General features: G+C 38.2%; 1 protein-coding gene across 1 annotated transcript in view; it reads left to right on the top strand.

Annotated features, from left to right (window-relative positions):
* Window positions 1-7509, top strand: part of FAM3C (FAM3 metabolism regulating signaling molecule C) — a 37062-nt gene extending 29553 nt beyond the window's left edge. The window contains exons 6-10 of the mRNA XM_087723656.1: window positions 1171-1229; window positions 2785-2835; window positions 3755-3839; window positions 4142-4268; window positions 6476-7509. Coding sequence (XP_087579782.1) covers window positions 1171-1229; window positions 2785-2835; window positions 3755-3839; window positions 4142-4268; window positions 6476-6565 — 412 coding nt within the window. The 3' untranslated portion in view covers window positions 6566-7509. The remainder of the gene's footprint in view (window positions 1-1170; window positions 1230-2784; window positions 2836-3754; window positions 3840-4141; window positions 4269-6475) is intronic.
* Window positions 7510-15028: the final 7519 nt, after the last annotated feature.

Genomic DNA, 15028 nt, shown 5'->3' with positions numbered 1-15028 from the left:
TTGACTCCTCAGGAATAGTTGTTCCATATTTGAGTAAGAAATCTAAAAGTGATGTGTTGTCCCCCTCTTGTGGTAAATCCTCTACATTTACATTACTTCAATGCCATTGGAAATGCGTCTTTTCTAAGCAAATGCTTAGTTCAAATGCTTTTCTCTGAGCTCACATTGTGTGTGAGATTCTGATCATTCCAATGAAGTGTTCTCCCTGTGGTCTGGATTATAATGTCCATTGTGACTGGGAATAATGGGAATTGTAATTCATCACAGAAGTAAGGCAACAAAGTGTCAAAGAGTAATAGCAATATAGCAGTAGACTTATATACCACTTCATAGGCCTTTCAGGCCTCTCTAAGCGGTTTACAGAGAGTCAGCATATTGCCCCCAACAATCTGGGTCCTCATTTTACCCACCTCGGAAGGATGGAAGGCTGAGTCAACCCTGAGCCGGTGAGATTTGAACCGCTGACCTGCTGATCTAGCAGTAGCCTGCAGTGCTGCATTTAACCACTGCGCCACCTTGGCTCTTTAGTAGTATAAACTCCTATGTAAAGCCCCCAAGATCACATCAGAATTTTTATTGCTCACTGTTGATATTAAACAACTGCTATATTTTGCGCTTCATACTTTTATTTTCTGTACATAAATTATAATCAGGGATAATGCCCGACATAAAGCTTGCAAATCAGCTTGTTTAGTTAGGAATTATAAAACTAACAGTAAAAACAGTTCTAATTTCTTAGGAACAAAGGACCATGGGTTCAATTAGCTCTTTGGGGGCAAACTTGCTGCTACATTTCAAGATGTTTCCTATCAGAGGGGCTAGGAATGCTCCCGTGTCTAATTCTGTAGATATGATTTCTTGCTTTCCATAGCTGAGTAGACCTAATTGTGTAATTCAACTGACTTGATTCAAGCTGAAAGCTAATCTGTTCTGCTGTTCTTCATATGCTACAAGCTTGCCTGGCGATAATTAAAAAGACAGCGGTAAAGACAGGGGACAATTTTTGTGCCGATTTTACTTAATAAGCCTGAACAGCTAAGAAGGGTGGCTACATTTCTTGTGTGTGCGTGTTTTTTTTGTTGGCAAGAGTCATGCCCCTCCCAAGGTGTGCAATCAGATGTTAACAAGACAAAAAGTTTATTGTAATTATCTTCATTTCTTTTGTTTCAGCTTGATGAGTGGTGTTAAAAACAACGTGGGGAGGGGCATTAATATAGCCCTAGTAAATGGTAAGTGTTTGTATATGACCTCTTTGCACCTATTTATCTTATTCATCAGTGGAGCATAGTTAGGGGCTTCCAAAGGATGCTCAAATGTGAGCATTTTCCTTCTCACTTTGTGCCTTGTTTTTCCTACTCTGCTAGAATTGATTGGTTGAGGGCCAAAGTAGCATATCCATTCCATATTTTGTCCCCCCTCCTTTCAATTCCTTTCTTCCCAAACTCATCTGGGGGTATCTAAAAACTGTAGTAACTCCAGATATTACCCTTTTGTGATGCCACTCCAGGACTTTGTGTCTGCCACATAAAGCAGCTCATCTGTTCAGAAGACATGACTGTCATCTGAAGGGTGGGGATTACTTTAGTCCCAAACAGGCCAACGATTGTAAGCCTCAGACTAATAAATGTAGGTCGTTTCACTATTCTGCTTCCCTTCCCCAGTGTTTCAATGGAAACAGGGCCACTTTAAGCTAGTACACATTTTCCTTATGTATAAATCAATCCAATTATTGCAGCTCAGATTGATAATATTTCATTCTTGACTGCTTCTGCCACTGCCAGATTTCCCTTTTTTCCACTTCCTATTTTAGTGTGCGTTTATCTTGTTTGTGGATGGTGCTCTATTGATAACACAAAAATCCATGTTTATTTTTAATACATAAGGGTGTGCTTTCCTTGGCATTGGTACACGGTAGAATAATTAAATGACATTTCAGAGGGTAGCAATGCCTATTACTAGGTTCAGAAAGGAAGCTAAGGATGGAGCGTCTTGATTAACACTAAAAAAATCTATAAAAAAGATAGCAAGCCACATTCTGTCAAGAAAATTATGGTTGTCTTTGTATAGTTAGAAGAAGTCATCTTTATCTTGCTTTTTTAACTTAGATCTTTTTAAAAAAAAATTAGGTGTGGTATGTTTAATTGATTTGTTGGTTCTCATGGAAATTAAGGCATTCGTTTAACATAAAATGGCTATCAACTGACAAGAAGTGAGAAGCTTCTTCTGGCCCAAAATTTTTCCTTCTACTAGTGGGGGAGAGGAGTGACAGTAAAAATTTAAAATAATGCTAGAAAAAAGGGAATGCTGCCACTCTCTCATTTTCATTAGCTTTTCAAAGTGCTAATTTCCAAGATGGTTCCAAATATCTTTGGAAGTTTGGAAATAATTATTTTGTCAAATTTGCACAGTTGTAGAATCTGAAGGGTAGCACGCCCGATAAATATTTGCTTTAACTAAATATCAACATTACTGTATACAAAGATAGAAAAACGTACTTCAACATATTCAGTATTAGCCACTTTCTTAGAGCTGAAAGATATAGCCAGGCACAAGTTACCAATACAGCATGTTTTAATGATACCAGTTGTTGTTCTGTACAAAGAAATCCATATTAGCCCTTATCTGATTTTGAGTATACATGTTCCTAGACTTATATTTTTAATCATAAACCCATCAATATAAAACAGTTCTTTTAAATCTTCATATATTATTTCTTCATAAACAATATATAGGGATTTATTGCATATATCTTATGCAATTATTGTACCTTATTCCTTTTGCTAGGCAAAACAGGTGAAGCAGTGGACACAAAATTCTTTGATATGTGGGGTGGAGGTAAGTGCAGAAATACGTGCTTATTTTATAAAATATTTTACTTGTTCACTTATTTAAAGTAGACATTAGCATGCTTATTAAATCCAGTTTATTAAAGCTAAAGTAATTCTAAAAATCAAAATGTGATTTTGTGTTAGATGTTTTGAATTAAAATGTGAGTTTTGAATGAAAATCTTGTAAATCAAAATGGGGTGGCATTTCTTTTTTGGCAGCCATATATAATTTATATTGCCTTTGGCATTTATTGTTAGATTGTTTGATATCATGTTAGTCACTTTGCAAGAATCAAGTTGTATAGAATCAAGATCACGTGAAGTGTTAATACCACTTTATAATGCCTTGGTAAGGCCACACTTGGAATACTGCATTTAGTTTTGGTCACCACGATGTAGAAAAGATGTGGAGACTCTAGAAAGAGTGCAGAGAAGAGCAACAGGGGACTGGAGACTAAAATATATGAAGAAAGGTTGCAGGAACTGGGTATGTCTAGTTTAATAGAAAGAAGGACTAGGGAAGACATGATAGTAGTGTTCCAATATTTCAGGGGTTGCCACAAAGAAGAGGGAGTCAAACTATTTTCCAAGGCACTTGAGAGTAGAACAAGAAGCAATGGGTGGAAACTAATCAAGGAGAGAAGTAACTTAAAACTGAGGAGAAATTTCCTGACAGTTAGAACAATTAATCAGTGGAACAGCTTGCCTCCAGAAGTTGTGAATGCCCCAACACTGGAAGTCTTTAAGAAGATGTTGGATAGCCATTTGTCTGGAACAGTATAGGATTTCCTGCCTAGGGAGGGGGTTGGACTAGAAGACCTCCAAGGTCCCTTCCAACTCTGCTATTGTATTGTATTGTATTGTATTGTATTGTATTGTATAAATTTAATAAATATTAAATGTTGTTGTGCTTCCATTTGATGTAGATGTAGCCCCATTCATTGAATTTCTGAAGAGCATTGCAGATGGAACTATTGTATTAATGGCAACATATGACGATGGTGCCACTAAGTAAGTCTGTTGGAAATACAATACTTATTTGTCATATTTGCTTTCTAGTAGATTACAATTAGATAAGAGCTAAAGTGGGAGACATGTTGTCCTTCCACGAATGTGGTCATTTTAAAAGAGGGTTGTCATCGTTCAACCGAGGTTGCTGAATAATGCACATATGTGTGAAAGTCTATATTATTTGTACCAATGAAGACAAAATTTCAATAAATATGAAGCAAAGTGTTTATATGAATCAATTTGGTAAATTATATTCTAGATAATATTACATTTCTATAGTAATTCTTAAAATTCTGTTGAAGGCTTAATGAAGAGGCACGGAAAATAATATCAGATTTGGGGAGTACATCCATCACAACGCTTGGATTCAGAGACAATTGGGTTTTCTGTGGTGGAAAAGGAATCAAAACTAAAAGCCCTTTTGAACAGGTATGTTGTCATGTTAAAGTTTACACAACATAGATGAGCGTCTTTGGAGGCCAAATCATACATTGCATCCTAGAAATGTTGCTGATTCATTTTGGTCAGCAGAACTTCAGCTAATCTGGAAGATACACTTTAGTAACTGCAAAAATACTTAATTGGAATTAGGAAAAGGGTCTGGGTTGATTTGGATTTGAAGAAAAAAGTATGTTTTCCCCAAAATAAGACAGGCTCGTATTTTCTATTGACCCCCATAATAAGGGCTTGGCCTTATTATCTGGGGGAGTGGGCTTATTATTTTCGAGCAGGTTGGGCGGCTGAGAAGTGAGATATGCGTCTTACCTTTCCAGTTCTGTCACATTCCTCGCCGTTGTGTCCAGGGAAACACGTTATAAAAAAACCTTTTCGCAAGTTCAAACTATTTGAACTCACAGGAAGGTTTTTTTACAGCGTGTTTCCCTGGACACAATCGCAAGGAATGTGATGGAGCTACCAGTGTCTGGTAAGATGCGCGTCTCACATTGGGGTGCAATTTGGGGGTTGGCAGGTGGGGCAGGGGATCAGGCAGGCCGCAAGATGCATATCTTACTGGACACTGGCAGCTCTGTCGCATCTCTCAGCCGGTCTGTACAGGGAAACACCTTGCACGATAAAGAAAAAATTTCTCACAAGTTTGAGAAGTTGTTAATTGCTTGCACTCGTGAGAAGTTTTTCCTTACCATGCAAGGTGATTCCTTGCACAAACTGGCCAAGAGACGTGATGGAGTTGCCAATATCTGGTAAGATGCATGTCTCATGCTGGAGCGCAATTTGGGGGGGGTGACAGGTGGGGCACAAGCTACGGCGGGTGCTCTTTTTGCGGCAGGCGCTCTTTTTGCTACAACTGCTCTTTTTGCACAGTCATCACCGTTACTGTTAGGTACATTAATGGCAGGTAGGGTGCTTTCCTCCCTCCGGAGACAACTAGAGGAAATGGTGCGGTCCGGCTGCACATGCATTTTAGTAGTTTCTGGGGGATCTAATTGGGGGGGGGTGTATTTTAGCCCATGCCCTGAAAAGCCCGATTGGGCTCAGGACATGTCATATTTTCAGGGAAACACGGTATGGAGTGCTTCTGCTTAAATCTAATGAATTTTTATCAAGTTGCAGTGAGATGGTACATGAGTACATGTGTACTCAAAATTACCACTCTCCCTTCAATTCTGGATCACTGAACAGTCTTAGTGCCTTGCTCAGAATTTCCTAGGGTCATATCAATTGTTTCAGGAAAATTTTGAAAATGAACTCTAAATGCCCTCACTCTGAATATTCGTTTGTTCCCTGTCCTTTGAGCATCTTAATTATTTCTATTTCTGATGTGTTACTTTGATGCCATTTTTTCCTGTTTGAAGCTGCTAAATTACATCTGCTTCTGCTTCTACTGCTACATATTATTGTATTATAAATATAGTTGCACATTTATCCAGATGCTTATACTGGATTTGGTGTTTCTATCTATTTATTGAGTCCTTCTTAAGAACCTGGCAGATGTTGTTATTATGTATGGATAATCTACAGTTAGTCTAAAACTAGTGGAAATTTAACAATTTGAGTCATAACAAAGGATCCAACAAAAGATCTAAAATTATTAAAGTAGCACTTAAGAGCACAGGTAATTCTAAGCAGGATTGTTTTGGGTAAATTAAGATGTTCAGGTCTAATAAATTCAACATTTCCAGATATCAAGGAAGTCCTTTAAGTATTACTCCGAGGGCTGCAATCGTGATTGGTTTAAAAATAGATTTCTTTTCAATCTCAACTTCATTCAACTTCAATCTGAAAGTTCTAATATTTCATATTGTTTTCCAATTGCTTCTTCTCAACCCCTGGCATTATGATGATAATAGTGGTCAATCACTATAGATTCTTAGGAGGCAAATAAGTAGGTTCTGTATATATGTTATTTGAAAACAATAGCAGAAAATTCTTACACCAATTTCTATGCTAATATTCAGACTAAGAGCATTGTTTATTAGCTCTTATATTTCACACAGCTTTTTGTTCTTTACTGTAGAACTTTTCTTTTTCTTGTTTTTCTTTTCTTGTTTCTCATCTTGGAAAAATGCAGCAGGACATAAACAAAAATACTGTTTTTTGTAAGTTAGAAAAATCTTATGTTTCAGTGCAACCCTAACTATACTTACATTTAAATTGAAATGGCTTTCTCTTTGCAGCATATTAAAAACAACAAGGACACCAACAAGTATGAAGGATGGCCAGAAGTTGTGGAAATGGAGGGATGTATTCCACAGAAGCTAGAATGAACAATCTGCAATTGGAAATAGACAATGCAAAAGAACAGTGGAGGGGAAACGCACTTTTCTGCTGCTGTGATATTGTGGGATTTGGGAAGATAGAAGCCAAGTGTGAACTCCACCATGCTAGCATGGCTTGATGCACAAGGCCCATTAAAAAGCTGTGCAAAGTGATGGTAAATTGCACCAATTCATTTGACTGGGCATGTGAAATACTTATCCTGCTGGATTGTGCCCTATGTAAATAATTTCCAGGCATGTTTTCACTTTAAAATGTGCATGAACTTTTTTTAAAAAAAAACAACCATCAGGCTTATTTATTGTTAAACTGAAGAGATTCTTTTTTTCCTGTTTCTTTTTTCTTTTTTGTAAATTAGCCCTAAACAAACAGAACAATTATTTCTGAGTATTCTTATTCTTCCTTCTCTTTCTCCCTTTCTTCCTTGTTTCTAAGGCCACTTATGTCTCTTAGAACCACACTCAAAAGTAATTAGAGATACAGAATGAATATTGGAGCTAATCCTGAGCTTTGTTGTATCCTGTTCAATTACAACATTGCTGTGAGTGCATATAATTACATCAATATGTAAATTTTAGAGGAAAAAATAATTAACTATTTTAATGCTATGTCTCTTGGAAAGCCACATACTTCAGTGGCCCTTTTCAGATAGAGGGGGTGGATGTTTGATACAAAAATGTAGGACTGCTTTACAAAGCACAATTAAATGCTTTTCATTAAAATGAAATGTGTAACACTGTGTCTGTTGCAATTGTTAACTCATCCGCACCCCATATTTCTTGTTAGAAATGCAAGCTGCTAATACGGCAGAATAATGTGATTCTTTCTTGTGTGTGTTCAACTAAGAGGGTTTTTTAAAGACCTGAGATCCAGAAGACACGTGAATTGATTGAGGCCTTGTAAAATCATAAAAAGAAGCCAATTTTGACAGTTACTCTGTTTTCTTGGAAGTATGAAATTGCATATTTTTTACCAAAAAAACAACAACCCTTAATTCCTCCTGGAGATGACCTGGTGTGTATCACTCCTCAAGTGGACATTTTTCAGAAGTAGTTTCAGTTGCATGATAAGCTTGACTATTGGGGAAAGAAAATCCACTGGGAAACATGTTTTCCTAGAGTGAAAATGTTACTTATTTAGATTGGCTTATCTCACTAAATCATATTTTTGCAGGTGCTTATATATAATGCATTTGAGGTGTCCAAACAGTTCACTTCTAACAAATGTCATCTCCCCATTTTCTTGTCTTACATACAGCAGCAGGGAAGGGCACAATGATCCCCCTTTTTAATAATTCATATTAATTAATAGTGACGTGTTAATCGAATTATAGCAAGTTGGCTAACAGTTCTAGGTGCCTCTAATGCATGCCTCTAATGCAGTTCTAGGGCCCTCAAACTCATAGCATCACGTTGCCATCACATGACGTATCATGACATTTTTTTCTCTTCGTGGAACTGGGTGTGGCCTGCACATGACACATCCGGGCCACGGGCCACCAGTTTGACACCCCTTCTCTAATGGCATTAGGGCCATGATGGCGAACCTATGGCACGTGTGCCCGAAGTGGCACGCAGAGCCATGTAAGCTAGCATGTACGGTGTTGCCTGTTCCTCTTCTGGGTTTCTGGCGCACATGCACACCCGATGATCAGCTGTCCTTTGCGCATGTGGCAGTGCCGGAAACCGGAAGAGCTGGTCTTCCTGTTTCCGTTGTGCCCATGTCACCCTGATTGGCATGCACGCCAGTACCCGAAAGACCACTTGGCCACACATGCACTCCCTTTTTGGCACTCAGTGCTGAAAAGGTTCGCCATCACTGCATTAGGAGATAAAAGCCAGAGAGGTTCACAGGAAGTTTTGGGATGCCCAGGAAACCTTCCACTCTCTTGGTATCATGGAACTGCACTAGATCACAATGCCTGCAAAAATTATTTCCATCCCCCTTCTTTTTCACAAAGCATCTGGAGAAGGGAAAACTGTAAGATGCCTCTTGTGGGAAGATGCTTATAGGAAGATAAAAGTATGATTCCTGGGATTGTCCCTTTTTTTTGTAAAGGTGACTGGCAGTTTTGCAGTTCTGTTTTCCAACTCAAACAAAGAACAAGCATTTTGGACATCTCTGCTTTATAGAGCGACTTTAGCAACAAAGAAAGTATGATTAGCTGTTTGCTGGGATGTCAGGGTAGATCCTGTCAATATATATATTGCCAGTCTGAACTGAGGTGATTAAAATATCCATTAAAAAATATTGGGGGGGGGGGAAGTTAGGCTTATAAGCTAGTATTTGAGTAAAGAAATATTATTTGCACTGAAAATATTAAAGCAATATTGGAGATTAATTACTTTATGTAGTTTAAGAGAAACGTCTAGCTTTTCGATGCTAAGATTTAATGACTGGAATATGAGCTACTTTACTGTTTCAACGTGTTCATGTTATCTTTTTCATTTGCTGTAGCTTAGCAATAAGTACATCATAAAGTCAGACTAATTATTTGTACATTACTTTGCAGTTTCTCCAGCTATGTTCATTGAAATAAATTCACTTGTCTGTGTATTATATTTTTTCATTAAATAAAGTTTTAAAAAAGAAAATATGGACCTGCTCAGGAAGAACCCCTTGTACTTGGTATATATTTTTTGGTTTACTTGGGGGTGGGGTGGGGATGGGGAATAGACAAGGATGACAGGGATGAGCATTTTCAAGATAGGCTAAGAATGTGACAAAACTATGAATTAACAAAATATTCTGATTAAGTGCTGCTCTCCAGTGGCTCAGTACTGATATTAATATCAACAGGGGTGACAATCAGTTGACTTGTAACTTAAATCACAAAATATATAGTCTGCTAAACTAACTTACCTGCTCAAAATATTGCTGATTAAATCCTCCTTGGGAACTGCAGGGGAAAATATTATTTGTTAAATGTGGAAGTCATTTAGTCATTTATTTGTCATTTATAGGCCGCCCTTTTCCCTGAGGGGACTCAGGGCGGCTTACAATTCGTGGGAAGGAGTGCAAGACAAAACATAAAATATGTGAATAAAATAAAACAGTAAAACACAACATTCATTCAACATTCGGGTGGGGCGGATTAGGATCTTATCCCCAGGCCTGACGGGATAGCCAGATCTTAAGGGCTATGCGGAAGGTCTGGACGGTGGTGAGGGTACGAATCTCCACAGGGAGTTCGTTCCAAAGGGTCGGAGCTGCTACTGAGAAGGCTCTCCTCCGCGTAGTCGCCAGCCGGCACTGACTGGCGGATGGAATTCGGAGGAGGCCTAATCTGTGCGATCTGATGGGTCGAAGGGAGGTAATTGGCAGAAGGCGGTCTCTCAAGTACTCAGATCCACTACCATGGAGGGCTTTATGGATGGTAAGTAGCACCTTGAAGCGCACCCGGAGATCAACAGGTCTCTATTGGCCCGATATAATCCTTCACAGAACACAGCTACAGAAGCATTGCACTCCATGGGCCATCAAGGTTAACATCATCTTGCTATTGTGAACAAATGCTACGATATTGTATGGATGTTTATTGTTTGTGAATCAAAAGATTTTCCTATCTATCACATTTTGTACTCCAGCTCTGTGCACTTGGTCACTCAAACTATTTAAAAATATCTGCCAGGGGAATGGGTGTTTTGCCTAAAAATATACAGCCTGAGAAAAATAAGAGTATTTAAATAAGTTACAGTCCCTCAGCCCCCTTTGCTCCTCAAGTTCTATTGTTCTGTGAGCCTTATAGTTGACTTCAGACTGAGGTTCCATATAATTTGATTTTTGAGAAAATGTGCTTCCATATCTTAAAGCTATTAAAAAATACTGCTGATAACATGCGTCATGCTGGTTTTTGAAGCTTTCCAGTTTTAAGAATGATTGACAACAAAAAGCTACTGGCAATAAAACTTTCAAGAGAAAGGAATCTCCACCCATCTGTACACTTGCTGCCATCTGTTTCTCTTAATTAGTTCTGATAATAGAGAAAGGCAAGTAAACACATACGTTAATATTTTATTGACAAACTGAGAATAAACAAAAATCTGATGACCGATATAGCAGCAAAAATTGTTCTTAACCTAGAAAAACAGCAACATATTATTCCCAATGTGTTTTGAAAGGTGCTCTTGAATCTCAATTCTCTTGATAAATAATCTTAACGGAATTGAGCTTTTCTGTCTATTTCCGTCTTTTTGAAAGAGATTTGGAGAGGCTGAAGAGCATTAAGAAGAAGGAACCTAGGCCTCAATATGAATGCAAGTCATATTTTGCAGGGCAGTGTTCTTATATAAAACTTAAGAGGTAGTTGAAGCAGTAAATATTTTTATGAGTCACCTACCATTTCGTGAGAAAATGTATTTAATGAAGAAACTAAGTCTAATCTATAGACTGTGATGTAGTTAGATGCAATCTGATGTACATTTAGTTGGGAGTCAAATCCACTGAAATCAACAACATGCACAACACATCATGTGGTATTGCTGGAATATTTATAGAACCAAAATCCAACCCATTGCACTTACGATTTTATATTAAACAGTGGCTGGGAAGTGAGCTCTGTGAGAACTAAAAAACATGCTGTTTTGGCGTAAAATTAGAGGATGCTTCATTATTCTTATATTGTTGATGCTGGAAGAAGTTTTCAAAGGCAGAGATGTAGCAAACCAAGCCAAACCAACCTATTGAGAAGATCGTAACCAGATGACTGTTCCCTTCAGATCAAGGGAGCAAATTTGTAAAAATAGCCAACATCTTTGCATGAAACAGTGAGATATTACTGTAGCTACAGTATCTATGAAAGGAAGAGAAATCCTGGTATTGATAATTAATTAAGAGAAGCACTGCATGCACACAACTTTCCATAACCACAAAAAATACAACAGATCTATGGACGTAGTCCAAGAATGGGGCCTATAGTCTTCCAGATAGTTACAACTTGCCAACAGTTTGTATATCCAGGGGGGGAAATCAAGTTCCTTTATGCATCAGAAAATTCAGTTTCAAACAATGAAAGAAAATATTGGGGAGTGAATTGTAAATTGATTGCTTTCAATTCAACCAGAGCAATATGTAAAGTTTCAATCCTATATCCTGAATTTAATGTACTGGTACATACAAAGTACACTAGAATATACTCTCTTCATCCCAACACAATACCAAGCATTTTCTTTCCATTTCTACAAAAAGTGGTTGACGTTAGCAATCTGGTCAATAATGGGAAATGAAGGGACTTATGAAATATAGATGCAGAAGAATGATTCTGTCTTTGATACCTTGCACCAAGATAATTCCCTTTGGTGTGTAGACGATACAGGTAGTCCTTGACTTAACCATTCATTCAGTGTTACAATGACATTGAAAAAGGTAATGTATGACCGTTTTCACATTCTCATTGCAGCATCCCCATGACCACATGATCAAAATTTGGCAGCTGGCATGTTTATAAGTTTAAGAATAGAGTTTATAAGAATGTATAAGAATAGATATGTGGCAAAAGGCTTCGAGGGGAGGAGCTGCCGCCGTCGGGAGCTCAATAAAGCTCCTGCCAGGACTCTGGTTCGTATATCTTATAAGATCTATAGATATCTCCCCTTTCTGGCAGAAAGGGGCAGGGAGAAGGTCAGTCGTTAGGATCTCTTTGTAATTCATAGCTTTTCTTTTTGCTGTGAATGGAGAAGAGGTTCAACATTAGCTGAGCCTTTACTCCGGCCAGTTTTCCGCGCTGCCTTTTTTGCAGCCTAGGCAGATTGCCTCCCCCCCCAGGACAAAGCTAAGCTATTTAAAAGCCAATCCGGGCGGGGACTATTCCCGAGGAACTTCTTCTATTACCATTTAAAATACCAGCTTCAATTTCGCAAAAGGCTCCCTTTCTTTTTTTAGCTGCGTCACAAGATGGCGATCTCGTAGCTTTTGTGTTTGATCTGACGCAGCTAGCTGACCCTACCCTCCTGAAAGCTTCTCCGTACTAATTGCTAAAAGATTAACTGAGGGGAGCACAGACTTTGATTTTTGGCTCGCTTGATTGCTTGTCTTTTATTTTTATTCTGGAATGGCTCCCAAACCTAAACAGAAGCGCTTCCTTAATAATAAAACTGCTATGAAGCCGCTACCCTTGTCTCCTACACCCTCCACGGGAGACTTGCTAACACAAGAATTCCTTCTCAAAACGCTTAATGATTTCAGACAGGAGATTAATCAACTGATTTCGGATTTATCTGATCAATTTGATGCTAAAATTGCTCAGGCAAAGCAGGATATGATCGGAGTAATGACAGTCATGACAGATTATATTGCTGAAACGGAGGACAAATTGGAACTTTTGGAAGAAACTAACCTTAATCTGATATCAAAAATTCAAACGTTAGAACAGGAAATTGAATCTGCCCAAAAAGAACTTGTCAAATTAAATTATAACAAGACTGCCTTTGCTATACGTGTTAGAGGACTGCGTGAAAACCAACAGGAGAATTTGAAACAGACATTTTTTGAGGCTTTCAGTCGCTTGGTGGGAAGTCCGGGACTTAATTTTGATTGGCAGATTCAAAGAATTTACCGCCAGAATTCTTGGGTAGCAAAACAGCGACAGCTTCCGAGGGACATAATAATATACTTTACCACAAGGGAATCTAGAAATGAGATAACACAGAGGCTCTACGGAAAGAGGTTGAGAATTGATGGGGACGACTTGATTGTTTTTAAGGAGATACCATTTCAAATGTTAAGAACAAGAAGACAGTATGCTTTCTTAACCGAAGAACTCAGAAACTCTCAGATTTCATACAGATGGGAAGTCCCAGCTGGTATTACAGTTACATTTGGTAACCAAAAATACCGCATTAACTCCGTCTGTGAAGCCCGAAAATTTTACTACGAGACTCTGAAGGCGGGACTTCCTGATTCATCCGGATCTGGGGAGAGACAGGGAGAAGGAGAAGACAAACAGCGAGACACGTGGCTACAAGGCGGAGCGTGTTGCTTTCCTCTTCCGGAAGGGCAGAAGACTAAAGAATAAAGACTAAGCGATGTTTTTAAAGCTTTATGATTTCCGTCTGGGATAAAATGGAAAAGTGGCATATCGATGATGAGACATGGAGACTGAAAGAAGCGTTGCTGATTGTGGACATATATTGTACAGAAGTTTTGTCTGAACTCTAACTCTAATCGTGCATGAACTATTTTCTTAGACGAAGAGAGTGGAAATTGTGATCTTTTTGAGTTGCGGTTTGGAACGAACGGAGTTGGGAGGTGTGTGGGAGAGGGAAGGGCAGCGAAAGTGTAATTAGATTACTTGGGGCTAGAACGCAAGCTGATGTTTGTTTGAGCTGCTATATCAATATAAGGTTAAGAAAGATTGGTCGGAGAATCTTCAGGAAAGTGGAGTAAACATGGGAGGAGCAAGGAATGTGGACAAAATATATATGTGGATATGGATAAAGGCAGGGTGGAAGGTAAAAAATTTATATGTGGAGGTGGGTAAGGATAGAAAGGGAGGTGTTGGAAATGAAAAATGAAAGAAGTATTTGAGTTAATGGTGTTATAGAAAGGTTTGGATACCTGGATAAAAAAGAGATAAATTAAAGGTTTGAATAGATAGACAAAGCAAGGAGATTTTTAGTTGGGGAATTCTAATTGATCAACTTACCTGGTTCTAATATAGTTTGAAACCCTGCAAGTAGCAAAATAATCGAAATTTGGAATGAATTACATTGTTTAAGATTTACAGATAATGGGAAGCTGTGTTAACGTAGTGGGTTTATTGACCCTTTTTGTTTCTTTCTTCTTTTTGTGTGTGAGTGTGGGTGTTTCTTTTTTGTTTCTTATTTTTTATTTTCTATTATTTTTCCTTTTTCTTTTTGGCTTCATTTTTATCTTATTTTTTTAATTTTAAAGTTAGCTGACCTTATTATACTCAAATGCTTGTTAAAGAACTATGCCGGGCATGGGACCTGCGAAGCCGTAAGGGGGTTAGGGAGGGGGGATTATAGAGGGGAGGGGGGAGGGGGGAATTACAGTTTCAATCCTTAGAACAATAAGAATTCACTTGTATACTGTGGCTCGTTTTTCTTTTTTTTTTCTTTTTTTCTTTCTCTACTTTTATTGTAAAAAACAAATTGAATTGTATGAATACACCAAAGTGAGGAGAAGAGGGAAAGAGAAGGGAGAAGTAAAGAGGGAGTGAGAGGGAATGTGAGGAGGGTGAAATGGAGGGAGGGGGAGATGTCTGAGGGGGTAGGGAAGTAGGAGGGGAATGCTGGAGGGGTGAAAGGAAAGTTGGAGGGGGAGAGGAGAGGGTGTATGGGGGAATGAAGTGTTATGTGGGGTTTTTTTTTTTTTTTGTTTGTTTTTTTTCCTTTTTTCTTTTTTTTATGCACAGTATATAAGTGATTGTATAAAATGAAAATGAAAATGAAATAAAAATAAAATGTTTTAAGGTAAGAATGTATAAGAATAAA

This window comes from Thamnophis sirtalis, unplaced genomic scaffold, assembly GCF_051295495.1.
Source record: "Thamnophis sirtalis isolate CommonGarterSnake01/CBP01778 unplaced genomic scaffold, rThaSir2_p1.2 scaffold_9, whole genome shotgun sequence".
Lineage (NCBI taxonomy): Eukaryota > Metazoa > Chordata > Lepidosauria > Squamata > Natricidae > Thamnophis > Thamnophis sirtalis.
The sequence above is the reverse complement of the archived record's forward strand: the minus strand, read 5'-3'. Positions and strand labels throughout refer to the sequence as shown.